This window comes from Mytilus californianus, unplaced genomic scaffold (assembly GCF_021869535.1).
Source record: "Mytilus californianus isolate M0D057914Y unplaced genomic scaffold, xbMytCali1.0.p SCAF_10, whole genome shotgun sequence".
Taxonomy (NCBI): domain Eukaryota; kingdom Metazoa; phylum Mollusca; class Bivalvia; order Mytilida; family Mytilidae; genus Mytilus; species Mytilus californianus.
In genome coordinates this window covers 16,308,045-16,321,456 of record NW_026262582.1, presented here as the reverse complement: position 1 = coordinate 16,321,456, position 13,412 = coordinate 16,308,045, and the positions used below count along the sequence as shown (strand labels likewise).

Here is a 13,412-nt window from a genome sequence, read left to right as displayed (position 1 = left end):
GGATTTTTTTATCCATTTGTCACAATTTTACTGGACCTATTATAGTGCATGGGTGTGTTAGTATGTTTCAATCTAATGTATGTTACATGTAGTACATATATTGTTTAAAAAACAAGCATTTGATTCAATGTTTGCGTTGACAAAAATGAAAAACAAATATGAAAAAAGTCCTGAGGCCATTTTGTTCCAACTGGCTGCTCATTTACATTAAAAGTGTACATGAATGGACCATTATTTAAACAAGTTTAAATCCTGTAATAATAGAACATATTTTTTATATCAGTGTATATTTCATTGGATATCTCTTTTAACATTTGTTAAGATCATACTAGATTTTAACCCCTTTGGTAATTCATTCATTATATATGATGTAAGACGTCATAATTACTGTAATAATATATATAATCTTTAGAATTGTAATAAGAGGATTTTTAGGCTCTAGTATACATGTATACATTACTTCTTAAAATGTGTGTAACAATATAGAAAAGAAATTGAGCTGTAAACGACCATGTTATAATGTCATATGAATATTGATTTAGGAGAAAACATTTTCACCAAAATCTGATAAAATTCATAAATTTGTCGTCTAGGAATAAATCATGATATATTTTGGGAATTTTAAAAAATATAATTTTCCGAGGTCAGAGTGGGAGAATTTTTTAGATAGTTTCCTTGGCCCACCATTAAGTGGAGTGTGTCTGTCCTTAATTCTGGTTCATCATAGTTCTAAACTTGCATACAATATATATTTTCTACAAAATTTAAGGTCCAATTTACGTGGGTTAAAACCCTTGGCGAGATGATGGAATTTGAACTACCCAACTGTTCTGTAGTGACATAAATCAGTAGAAATTTGATGTTTTTCTAAAAGTAAATGCTATAAATCTAATGAAAAACTTCGTAGTATTACTAGAGAACATTAGATGAACATTATTAAGTTTGAACTGTAAATACTGTTCTTCTTAAATGAAAAAAGCCTTTTTTGGAAAGAAATCCTCTTGAAACTCTTTGTCTAAATCTGTTCACAGAATAATTTAATTAAGAAGAGATTTTTATGAAGGGTAATTCAAAAAGAGATCTTGTCTCATCTACGATGTATGTACAGCTGTTATGGTAAACTTAAAATGAGAACGAAAAAGCCATTGCTACTTTTTACAGGAGTTTTAATATTAACTCTGGACCAACATAAACATATAAACCGAGACTAACTAGGCCAGACATCACAGGTCATAAAAGTCCCATCAAAATGTCACATTAGGCCTGAAGACATAACTAATTATTTATAATGTAGATAATCTACCTGTCGTCAGGTGTGAAAGGTCATCACAGTATTGTTTAAATGTTGTTGACCTTTTGAAAAAAAATGTTTAACAATTATTTTTGAATTACAAATAAGAATAAGAAGATGATGGTATGATTGTCAATGAAACAACATATTAAAGGCCTGGAGACCAAATGCTGTAGAAGTTATTGAATAACATGCACTTAAATTATTACAAGAGGCCTTTTTTATTACGGTAAATTCAGAAATGATTGTGTTTGCTTATTTAATGAAGATGTTGGTCAAATCAGTATATATGCACACATGATTTGAAAAGGGATGATTACTGATTTCAGAAAACACGACGGTACTCAAATAATGCACTCGGAATATAAAATGCGAGTTCTATGTTCAATGCAATACAAATTCTACCACATGCTTTAATATTTTACAGGTATATAAATACATCACAAAGCTTTTACTAAATCATTTGTTACATGTACCAATCTTCAACAATAGACTTAAGTCTCTATACAACATGTTTAGCTATACTTTGACCAGAGTCTAGAAAAGTTTAATTAGCTGTTTATGTACATGATGTAGGTGGTAAAGATTTTAATGCTTTATACATGTACTTGTGTCAAGTATTTTCAACAGCCATAGACTGACTGATAAGATATTAAAAGGTCAATTTGAATCTCATTTTTTCTGCCTAATAGCTAGTTCATGCAGTTTTTCCATACAAATTTTTGAAAAAATCATTAGGCATTAAAATTGATTTAAATTGAATTCTCAATTATTTTTTATTAATTATGGGAAAAAAAACAAGGTGTTGGCCATGGCTGTACAATACTTCATGCTCTCAGGGAAACCCACAGTGCCAACATAAGCATGTTTTATCCAAAGCCATATTAAGTTATACTGTATAGAAGCTGCAGGCATGCTAATTATTTTATTGATTTCGCTTTCATTCATGAACATATGAGTTAAAATATTTAATGAATTGATATCAAACTGAGCTTTTCTTGGGAGATAGACCGATATCTTCACTTTAGTCAACACTTAGTTCAATAACCCAAGGATATTTCATTAAGTTTGTATTTAAATTATGACCTAATGACATAATCAACTGTTTGACCAACGGTCAGTGAAAAATCTAAATACCACTGTTTATCTGACGATTCATCTTTACACATTCCTTATATAGTCTTAATTGCATGATTGGTTAAGTCAATCGTTTACCTTAAATACCTGTACGCACAGGTAAATACAAGTGTTTCTTGTAATACAAGGTGGTTTTCTGTAACACCATGCTTCATTGAACACAATCTATTTATAATTCATTCACCTACGAAAATATTTACGCCTTTGACCGGTAGTTTATGATTATTACATTTACTATTTTGTAGAATTGGAATATAGAAGAACTTTAGAAAAATGGCTAACGTTGATGCAGCCTTCCGTGTAATTGACCCTCGGAGTAAAAAGTCAGTGTTTCATATATGGAGAATAGAGGTACAGTTTTTATGTTAGTCTTTCAATTAAAAAAGCTTTAGTGTGAATTAATTTGTAAAAATATTTGTGTCGGTAAGTTGAAATATAGAGGCGTGGCATTGATTATTACATATCAAAGTTGCATTACAAATCTTATTTTTCAGTGGTAATTGTCAAAGGTGGGGTCAATGGATTTTAATAAACAGGTTTTTATAAAATTTAAATAAATACATTACATAGGCTATTTGATTAAGTGTTTCATATTTACTCACTACCTTCGAATGCCATTAATTTCTGAACTTTTTTAAATAGACTACACAATTTATATTGTAAAATGCGTGGGGACAGGTCATCAAAATTGATTATGAAAAGTGTAATATTAAGTAAATCATAGGTTCATAAAGGCCTTGAATATCTTGCATGGGGACAGGTCATCAAAATTGATAATGAAAAGTGAAATGATAAGTAAATCATAGGTTCATTAAGGCCTTGTATATCTTGAATCAGGATTACCTTTGATTTAAGACATATATAGGATGCATATCATGTATATAGGGCTTTTTCTGTAAGGGGGTCAGTATCTATAGGGCTCAGTTGGTTAGGGTAAAGATACAATAAAATTAGAGTGTGACAGTTTATAAATAGCATGTAGTCCTAGATGGGTTTTCTTCAGGTTCCCTAGCTTTTTCTTTTCTTTTTCTAGGGCGGGACAGTATTTTTGGGGTTCAGATAGTAAGGGTAAGATAGAACTAGGGGGGTAGTTGACAGTTTATGAATGCATGTAGTCCTAGATGGTCTATATCAGGTCCCCTTGCCTTTTTCTTTAGAAGGAGGTATTTTTGGGGTTCAGTAGGTTAGGATAAGGATAGGATAGAACTAGGTAGGGGGCACTGTTGACAGCTGATTAAATGGATGTCACCCTAGATGGTTTTTATCAGGTCCCCTTGGAATAAAAGAAGTCAGATGTATTTCTAAGTAACCCTTTAAATACTGTTCTCAAGTATTATAAATGTATTATGAGAAAAAGTGAGACTTCAGAAACAACACTTCATAATTGGTTGATTGTTGTTGTTTGTGTAAAATCCAGTGACAAATATTTCAGGTATATTCATGACAAGAACAATTACTGCAGTTTATAGGTTCTGGAAAGTGGGTTGACTGGGATGTTTTAGGGTTGGAAATTTGAAAGCCATTGGGAAAATAGTGTATATTGAATAGGGTCAGAAAATTTGCCTTGCAACAGGTCAGCTATATACCCCTCAAAGAGTTTTTGCGATCAGTACTAAGTACTTAAGCTAATTCTAGCAGTACTTCTCAGTATTAGTATAGTAAAGTATTGTAATAGGAATTGGTAAGCATTAATTCATTGTGATATTCCAGAGGGGTAAAGGTTCATTACATAAGGCCAAAAGAATAAAATGTGCAGATTGTATCATGAATATTTGCTGTTATCTTTAATGATAAACAATTTTCAAGACATCTTACATCTCAAAAATAAGAACCATAGGTTTAGAATAACCACTGTCTGAAAATCAGGCCATAACCTCAATCTATTAGACAGAAATTTCATTTTCATTAACTCAGGTCTGTGGGCTGATCAAATTTGAAACGCTTGAGTATAACTGGGTGCAAGTTGAAGTCATTTAAATTTCTGTTTAGTCGACATTTCTGTGTGTTAAAAATACTTGTTACCTAATATAGTAAAAGGAAATATAAATATGTTTGGATTTGAATATACATAGATGTGGGGTATACAACAACGAGACACTCAACCAAAAGATGTACAATAGACTACGACACATCTAGAGGTCAATACTGTTAGATTCAGAAAGAGGTCAATACTGTTAAGATTCAGAAATTATTGCCAGATTTTTATTAATGCAAATAATGTGACTGGGTAAGAATCGCAATCATAAGAACTCGCATTCTGAGATCTGATACATTTATATCTTTTATGCAGATTTTTCTGAAATCACAATAATTAATCTCGCATTTGGTTCATTTTTCAAAAATAGCAGTAATAAATGCAGGCAACAATTTCTGTACTTATAGTATACCATTTCAAACAATAAACAAGTGTATGGTTCATACATGATCAAATCCGACCTGTGACCTTGGGGGTTTTGAGGGGAGACCTTGCAACTTTATGTCACATTTAAAAGGATATATGACCATAAAAATGTTCAAAACAGTTTTATTTGAATGTTTTGATTGCTAAAAAGTGACCTGGTGACCTCAGGCAAATTTTAAACATGACCTTGTGACCTAAAAGGGGGGTGCACTGGACTAGAGCCCCCAAGTGTTTAAACAATATGTCAAGTTCTTAATTGGTCCATGTCGAGAGAAAGCTGTGTACAAATTTAGCAGACTATCATAGATCTGTCAACAATGCCAATTTTTTATGCCCTACCTAGGGGCATTATGTTTTTCGGTCTGTGCGTCCATTTGTCCGTCCGTCTGTCTGTCCCGCTTCAGGTTAAAGTTTTTCAGGTTTAAAGTTTTTGGTCAAGGTAGTTTTTGGTGAAGTTGAAGTCCAATCAACTTGAAACTTAGTACACATGTTCCCTATGATATGATCTTTCTAATTTTGACCCCAATTTCACGGTCCACTGAACATAGAAAATGATAGTGCGAGTAGGGCATCCGTGTACTATGGACACATTCTTGTTTGAACATTATGGCTTTATGCTGGAATTTTTCTTAACATATATATGTTAAAATAATCTTAAAAGGGAATGGCTTAATTTGGCACACTAAGTGAAAATATAAACCAACAGCTGATTGATAATGCAACTTATAACTTGATAAAGAATCTGCTTTTTTATGACATTTTGAGGTTTTATGATTAAAAATCAGCTTACACTGATCCAGCATGTAAGAAAAGTATATAAAGGGACATTATTTTTCATCAAAAAAGTTTTATTTTAGAGAAGTGGACTTTTATATTTGATTTAGAGGCCTTTAAATTAAATCAACTCTACCGAAGTTATTTTCCCCTTTACATTTAATCGTTTTGGAATGCATTGAATATCTGATATATTTTAAATTATAAAGGATGGTCTGTTTGAATCAGACACATTCAAGGAGAAACTATAAGCTAACAAAATATTTCAATCTATTCATTATTCTTTTGTATGATTAAGATATTTAAAAATGAAAATTAAATTTCAATGTTTATCGATTGAACTAATTTATAATGAAACACATTTTCTGGTTCAGAATTGTTAGAAGTGCTAAGTTTAATGATAAACAAATTTATGCATATAAAGTTTGCTTGCAATTTTTAGGGTAAAATTTACACATGTAGGTTTAAGGCAATCAGATGAAAGATATTATATGGTACAGTTGATTTATTTTCAACTTTCCAGGGCTTTTTGGCAGAATGATTATACTTTTTTTCAAAAAACATCACACCTTGAGACTGGAATCACCAAAATATTTGATATAAAATGATGTCCCCATTAAACTATATTAAAGTCATATCTTTTCCAGTTGTCCATTGTTAGACATGTACAGAGAAAACAAAACTTCAAGCTGGTACCCTGGGTCCACCATATGGAGTTGACACACAAATTCTTTTCTTCCATTATTAGAATTGAGCAAACATTTCTATGAAAATTCAGTTTTATAGCCTTTTTGTTTTCAAATATTCCACAAAATATATTGCTAAATATGAGTGGACTGTCCATGGTAGGAAGGTTACGAAAGGTCAAAAACCAGCTGAGCTGTAGTGTAAATCCATCAATTAGTTTGGTATCCTTCCCAGCTTACTCTGTTCTCCCCTCAATACTTGCAATGACAAGTCAAGCTGTTATTTACTATATCTCTTAGCCTTTTCATGTAAATAATAAAAGAAGTGGACCTTTTGGAGGACAGTATCATGGCATCACAACATAACCAGAAAGGAAATCAAAAAGTAAATTTTCAGTGATTTGAATATGTAGTGCAGTAATTTTTTTGTGAAATCTATTGGTCAGAGTTACCTAAGTACCTTCTATGTTTTCTAAAGCTTTATTCCTCCTTTCTTCTCTTGCTTTATGCACCCCCCTACAGCAAATGAAGAAAAAGAGGAAGCAATCTTTTGATCTCACAGTGATAGTGCATTACTAAATCTGGTTAAAGTTTTTGTTTGAGGTAGTTTACCAAGAAATTTAGGTTACATCCTCGGAAGGACCACTCAGAATCAGCAACTTTGATATATTTTATCTTAAGTTCTAGCCCTTATCAAATATTATAGAGCTTAAAATAGGGACCTTATCCAGCGAATCATAAAGTACAGCAGGATATGGTGATAGTGTGGGCAGTTTATAAAAAATAGATACAAAATTTGTAATTACTTTACTTTTTTTTCTACCGTCAGCCTAAAGTAAAAGAATTGTAATGGATATTATCAACAGTTTCTCATACTCCAATCTTCGTTTCCTACTGTTTTTTTTTTTAGTTACCTTGATTATGTTTGAAGTACAAAAGAAACATTAAAAATAAATCAATTTTATAATGACCTTCTTTTTTTACACATAACCAAGCAAACTCGTTAGCTTTACCAATCATTGACTGGTCCATTACTCCTTCCTGAACAGCTTTGATCAGTAACGTTACCTCAAATTGTCGGAAAGACACCAGAGGCATTGGAAATACATAAAACTTTATACACACCTTATTTTTTTCACATAAATATAAGCTAAGAGACTATTTATGGTTTTATCAATGGGGGATGGCATAATGATGATGATAATGTCAGGGTTAATGTGTTATTGATGAGCTAAGTTATTCCCCACAGAATTATCAATGCAGTTTTATTTATACTTACATAAAGGAAGGATTATGTGTCAAAAAATTAAACAATACTAGTACAAAATGTATAGTGGAAAAAAGTCATTAATCTGTTTTATTGTCTCGACTGCCACAAAGTGAGACTTAGGCATACTGTTTTCAGCGTTGGTATTTGTGGTGTCAGTGCAATCAACAATTGTAAAACCTTTAGTTTAGAGCATTCCTGATGAAGGTAAATCCAGAAAAGTGCTTTGTAAGCAACAAATTAATAATGTGTTAATCTTATTTTCTGATACTGAGTTGATACTGCTGCTGGTAGGTGGACTGTTAGTCCTGAGGGTATCATTAGCTAAGTAGTCTGTGCATCCCTACTGATGTTTATTTTATAACATCGTCATTTCTTGTTTTCCATTGATGAATTTAGAAACTATTCAGAAATATAAGGTTTTACTGTAAGTTGACCTTAGATGGTTTTGGCTCTTTGCTTTCAAGGTCACTTTTTGGTCATATAGTATTTACACATTCCTGACTTTCAAATATATTTTTTGGAACATCATGAAAAGTGCTTCCATGGTACCAAATTCATAAAGTGTTAATTTCACAATCATAAACAATTTTATATATTGTAGAAAATGAATGTGGTGTCTGTACCCAAGGAACAGTATGGTAATTTCTACAAAGGAGATTCATACATAGTATTGTCTGTAAGTATAGGTCATACCTGTGTATTATGGACAACAAAAGAGCCATCTAAGAATCGTCCATAATATACAGGCTATAGAGTTTTCATATATATTCATTGTATGTCTGTTCAATATGCAAGTTTTCCTTGAAATTGTATCGTTTTAACATTCAACTGTGTTTCTAAGCTTATTTGCATCATATCAATTTATATTGATATGTATATATATACTGTACAGAATTGTTTTATCCCAGCATATATTTGTTTCGCTGATAACTAAATAAATATACTTGTATTCTTTAAAGATTGATTTCTATAGTTTTGATGCAATAAAGTGACTATTTTATGATAAATTCACTAGGTGAATGATATATGTCCATATAGTATAGTAAATCAAAGACATCTCCTTTTATTCATATCAGTGATATTCTGGTGTACGAATTATTATGGATTTCTTAGAACAAAAAAAAATACACATTTTGCCGTTGTTGTGGTCACATGAGATGAAAATACTGAAATCCATTTGAAAAATCAATTTGCAGTTCAGTACAGATGCTACTACATGTGCACTTAAAAAGAATTAAATAAACCCTATTATCTCATTATGAAATGCATGCTATTTTCCAATATTAGGTCGCTGAGGAGGGAGACGAGAGAGGTTGTAATGTGAAGGTATAGCTTTTTTTTTGCCACATGATCAATCAGTCATTTTACTGCAACAGTTTTGTTTTGCTTCACAGCTTTTCTGAGTTTCAAGAAGTTGCATTTAGGACAGTGGTTAATAATATAATGATAGATGACATTTTCCAGGCTTTCATATATATATTTGATTAGAAGCTTCCACCAATATAGCTCAAACCATCTTTTATACTTATTTTTGAATTTAGAGAACTGATTTTGCAAACAACAGTCATATATTTTAGTGTCACAAACAGAGTTTAAAAGTGTCCTCAGTAGGTTGTAAAAAAGTGTTTGTGGTAGTAAATTAGTTGATTGATGTTGATAATTTCTAATTCTAATATGGCTTTTTTCCAGCTGAATGCAACAAATCTAAAAATAATGATTTTGAAATGGTTCTTTGGATTCTACCTTAGAGGTTCCTGAAACATTTTTTTTTAAATGTGAACCCTAATTTATCAAGCCAAGTTTTCTAAGGAATTGTTATGTCACTTTATGTCATTGGTTTACACAGAAGAATGTTTTCAAAGAATACTATTACTGAATTAGTATCTCCACATATCATCACTTCTATTCACTATTTTTTTCCAACACGTTCTTTATGACCAGATGAAATGCATCAATTCACTCTACTGTGAGATAAAATGAAAAAAAAAACAACAGCTTATGCATCTATTGTTTGATTTTATATATTTTGGATCACCAGTTCATCCCATTATCTTTTCTAGTAGTATATATGCTTTTGGACGGGAATCTATTTTTTAAGCTCATCTTGTTACAAAAAAGCTTTTTATAGAGTGGCAGTCAACCGTAATTCCTTTTACAAGGTATTCACAGATACTTTTGCATGTGCACTTTTTTAGTATTATATATTTGATGTACTGAAAATATTCCTGAATAGTGAAGTCCTGTTTTAGTACTTCCAAATTATTGTACTATTTTAATACCTTAATTTTACATTATATAAATAGCACATAGCTGAGAGGGTGATAGAGCAGATTGTTACCCTGAGAAAACATTGTCAACCGAGGTGAAGCCAAGATTGACAATGTTTATTGGAGGGGTAACAATCTGCTCTATCACCCTCTCAGCTATGCATTATTTAACTTATTATACTGAATGTTCTGTCATTATTGTTTTTTAAATTTTGAATTGAAAGTTATTAACTATGACGTCATGTACATAACACTGTTAAGTTATTAGAAAAACAACAAAAGTAAAGCAAGATGTATCTTTTATTTTGAAAGTCTATGAATATCACATGTTCTGAGGCCAAAAAGTTGAACTTGAGTCTTGTCTTTAAAACTATTGATGTAAATTCAATTCATTGTCCTTTAAATTATCGATTTTGATTGGTCTGTACGAGAGGGTGACATTCAAAAAATTGTCTCCCGCTGAGCCATGGGATAGAGTAAATTATCTCCCTCGTATTAGCCAATAAAAATCTGGCATTTTAATGTGAAGTATAATACTACTACATTACTCCTATAATTTTTAAGTAACCATTTTGTATTTTAATTCATTTGATATATTACATTCTCAGTTAATTTTTTTGTACTTTTCAAGTACTTTGATTATTGTAATTTCCGGATAAATTTCAAATAAGAATTTACTCTACTTAAAAAAGATCAAAACAACTACAACATTTATGTCAGATATATATGTTTGTACTTATATAGTACATGTTAAACATAACCATGATTTCTAACCAAAAGTACAAAATTAGTACTCTAGACTTCGCTGGTCGCTACAAATATTCATTTTCTACAAATATTCATTTTCTATTACTGTAAAATAATGGAACTGAAATAGAACACCAATAATTTGAAAGTACTAATACAGTGTTACAAAGGTTATAGGGTCATTTTTCAGTATCTCTGAGTCAAAGTACTAAAAAATGTACATGTGCTTAAGTACTGAAGTTTAAATTTCTTTGTTTTATAAGTTTCCCAGCTTTAAGCTGTAGACTAATGGGACAATGTTATTATACTACTGTGGATACATTATTTTTCATGGGATACAAATTTTCGTGGATTTTTTCGGTATAGGTTAACCATAAATTTAAATCTGCAACGCCAGTACCAGTCTGCATCAAAATCTTTTCCAACTACTAGTCCGAAGACCAATATTCCGACATTTTTCTTATGTGTCTAAACAATGTTTTGCAAATAATAACTATTCCGAATAAAATTTTACTAGCCTGGGGCATCGAACTAGTGGCTAATGGTGCAGACTGCCAGTATATATTTTCTTAAGGCTTGTTTACAGACTTATTGTCAAATCAATGAAATCAAATATCCATGAAAATACAAGTTTTCCTCGATCCACGAAGATTGGTATCCACAAAGATAAATCAAACCACAGTATAACAGTTCTGGTTTTCATAGATTTGTCTGTTGGAGTAATACTAACTATTGATATATTTTATTGCTTATAATTAAAAAGAAATGATATAGTGTATTAGTTGATAGCAGGAAATCCCTACACACACACTTGAAAAAACTTATAGCAAATGAACTTTCATTGCTGTTTTTCATATCAAAGTCATTGTTTAGAGGCTTCATAACACTGAAGGGAGATAACTCAATAGAATGTTTTAATGTCATTGTCAAATTCAAGCATCATATTAACACAGACTTAAAATTTTAACAGTTTGTGGTTTACAATTATTTTTGTAAAAACGGTCTTCAGATTTATGATTCATGAAAAAGACTTTGTAGCAAGTTTACCTCCTAATAATTTTGAAGAAATTGGAAAGGAGTCCAAAGATTTAATTCCCTTTATTTCTTTATTGTGTGTTTGTGTGTGGCTAATGCAGATTTTTGTAATGTGTGCTGGTCCAAAAATTCTAAGGCTCAGAATACAAGCTTGCCAGATTTTTCCAGATTACAAATTTAGGATATAGATTTTTATCGTCAATTTGTAAACTTTTCTTTTGATCTTACTGCCTTAGAACATTTGTTAAGATTATGGACAGGACTTGATACTAAAAAAATATTAGGCAATGACATCACATATCAGTGCAGTATTGTTGGGTGTTCATGTCCATTCATTTCAATTTATCAATGAAATGCATGTGACTGCATTCATACAACAAACAACTATCACAACGTTTTGAATGCATAAAAGTAGTTTTACTAATTCATTTTATTTCATATTCTCAAGCAAAAAACATTTTGTTAAGACAAATTGCTGATAAAAAGAATAATGGCATTTTATTTTTTGATATCAAATATCATCTTGCCCTAGCAGTCTTTCTTGATATTCTCGCTGATAAAGTCAGTATCAAAAACAAAAATGCCATTATTCTATATATATCCATATTCCAGTATATTCAAGGCTTTAATTATTAAAGTAAAATTGTACAAACCATACCAGACTGTACTTTTTATTTTCAAGAAATGATATTACAAAATTAGTTCTTTCATGCCCATGTGACTGAACCTGTTAATTTATGTAAACTAAATAATTAATTTGAAAACACTCAAATTTATTCGTATGGTTACTTCAGGCTGAGTGTATAAATTGTATGGTTACTTTAGACTGAGTGTATTAGATTTATGGTTACTTCAGACTGAGTGTATTATATATATATGGTTACCTCAGACTGAGTGTATTAGATATATGGTTACTTTAGACTGAGTGTTGTATTAGATATATGGTTACTTCAGACTGAGTATATTAGATATATGGTTACTGCAGACTGAGTGTATTGATAAGATATATGGTTCCTCAGACTGAGTGTAATATATATATGGTTACTTCAGACTGAGTGTATTAATAAGATATGTTTTCATTCCAGATGAAAGAAATAAAAGGCCGTATGGATGTTCATATACATTTCTGGTTAGGTTCTGATACTACTCAGGTAATTAACATATATAATGTAACCCTTCTTATTTTGGTGGATAATTTATTTCGTGTTTAGCCCTTTCTAGCCCTGTGAATTAGCTGCAATTTGATTTTGCTATTTTAAAATTTACTTTATGTAGTTAAATAAGGAAAGATTTACATTTTACATCTTCCTGATGATTTATATTTACTTTATTTTCTACTCACAAAAGTCGTGATAATATAATATATCTCTCTTGATATTCAACCATTAATACTACAGGGGATAATGTCTTCCTGTTTGTAAAAAGGTTCCAGACGTTCTATCCCAATGTCCTACCCTGTCCATAAAAGTTTCATGTTTGTATACAATTTTAATTTTTAAAAATGACCATCAAACTTTCATGCTGAAAAAAATGATTCTGTGATCTTGTGGTAGAATGCTTACTTTGAGTATGAAATTGTTGAGTTAATCCCCAGCTTGGTAAAATAGACTTTAAAAATAGTATTTGCTGCTTCTCTGCCAAGCAGGCAGCATTTTTAAATACAACCTTAGACCAGTTGGCTAGGAAATACAATAACGTGTCTCAGAAGAGTCCTCCTACAAACTTAAACCTTGTGAGATATAGCACAACTAAAATTTGAATCAGTGTGTCAGTTATCTATAGATAAATTAATTTGCGGTTAAAA

The 13,412-nt window shown here is 31.0% G+C and overlaps 1 protein-coding gene across 6 annotated transcripts in view; it reads left to right on the top strand.

Moving 5' to 3' along the window:
- Positions 1–13,412, top strand: part of LOC127717694 (advillin-like) — a 70,837-nt gene that overhangs the window by 23,750 nt on the left and 33,675 nt on the right. For 5 of the 6 annotated variants that reach the window (XM_052223447.1, XM_052223444.1, XM_052223445.1 and 2 more), the window contains exons 2-5: positions 2,674–2,779; positions 8,161–8,235; positions 8,847–8,885; positions 12,694–12,759. In XM_052223447.1, the coding sequence (XP_052079407.1) occupies positions 2,702–2,779; positions 8,161–8,235; positions 8,847–8,885; positions 12,694–12,759 (258 nt within the window). In that variant the 5' untranslated portion in view covers positions 2,674–2,701. The remainder of the gene's footprint in view (positions 1–2,673; positions 2,780–8,160; positions 8,236–8,846; positions 8,886–12,693; positions 12,760–13,412) is intronic. The other variant, XM_052223449.1, reaches the window with a different exon arrangement.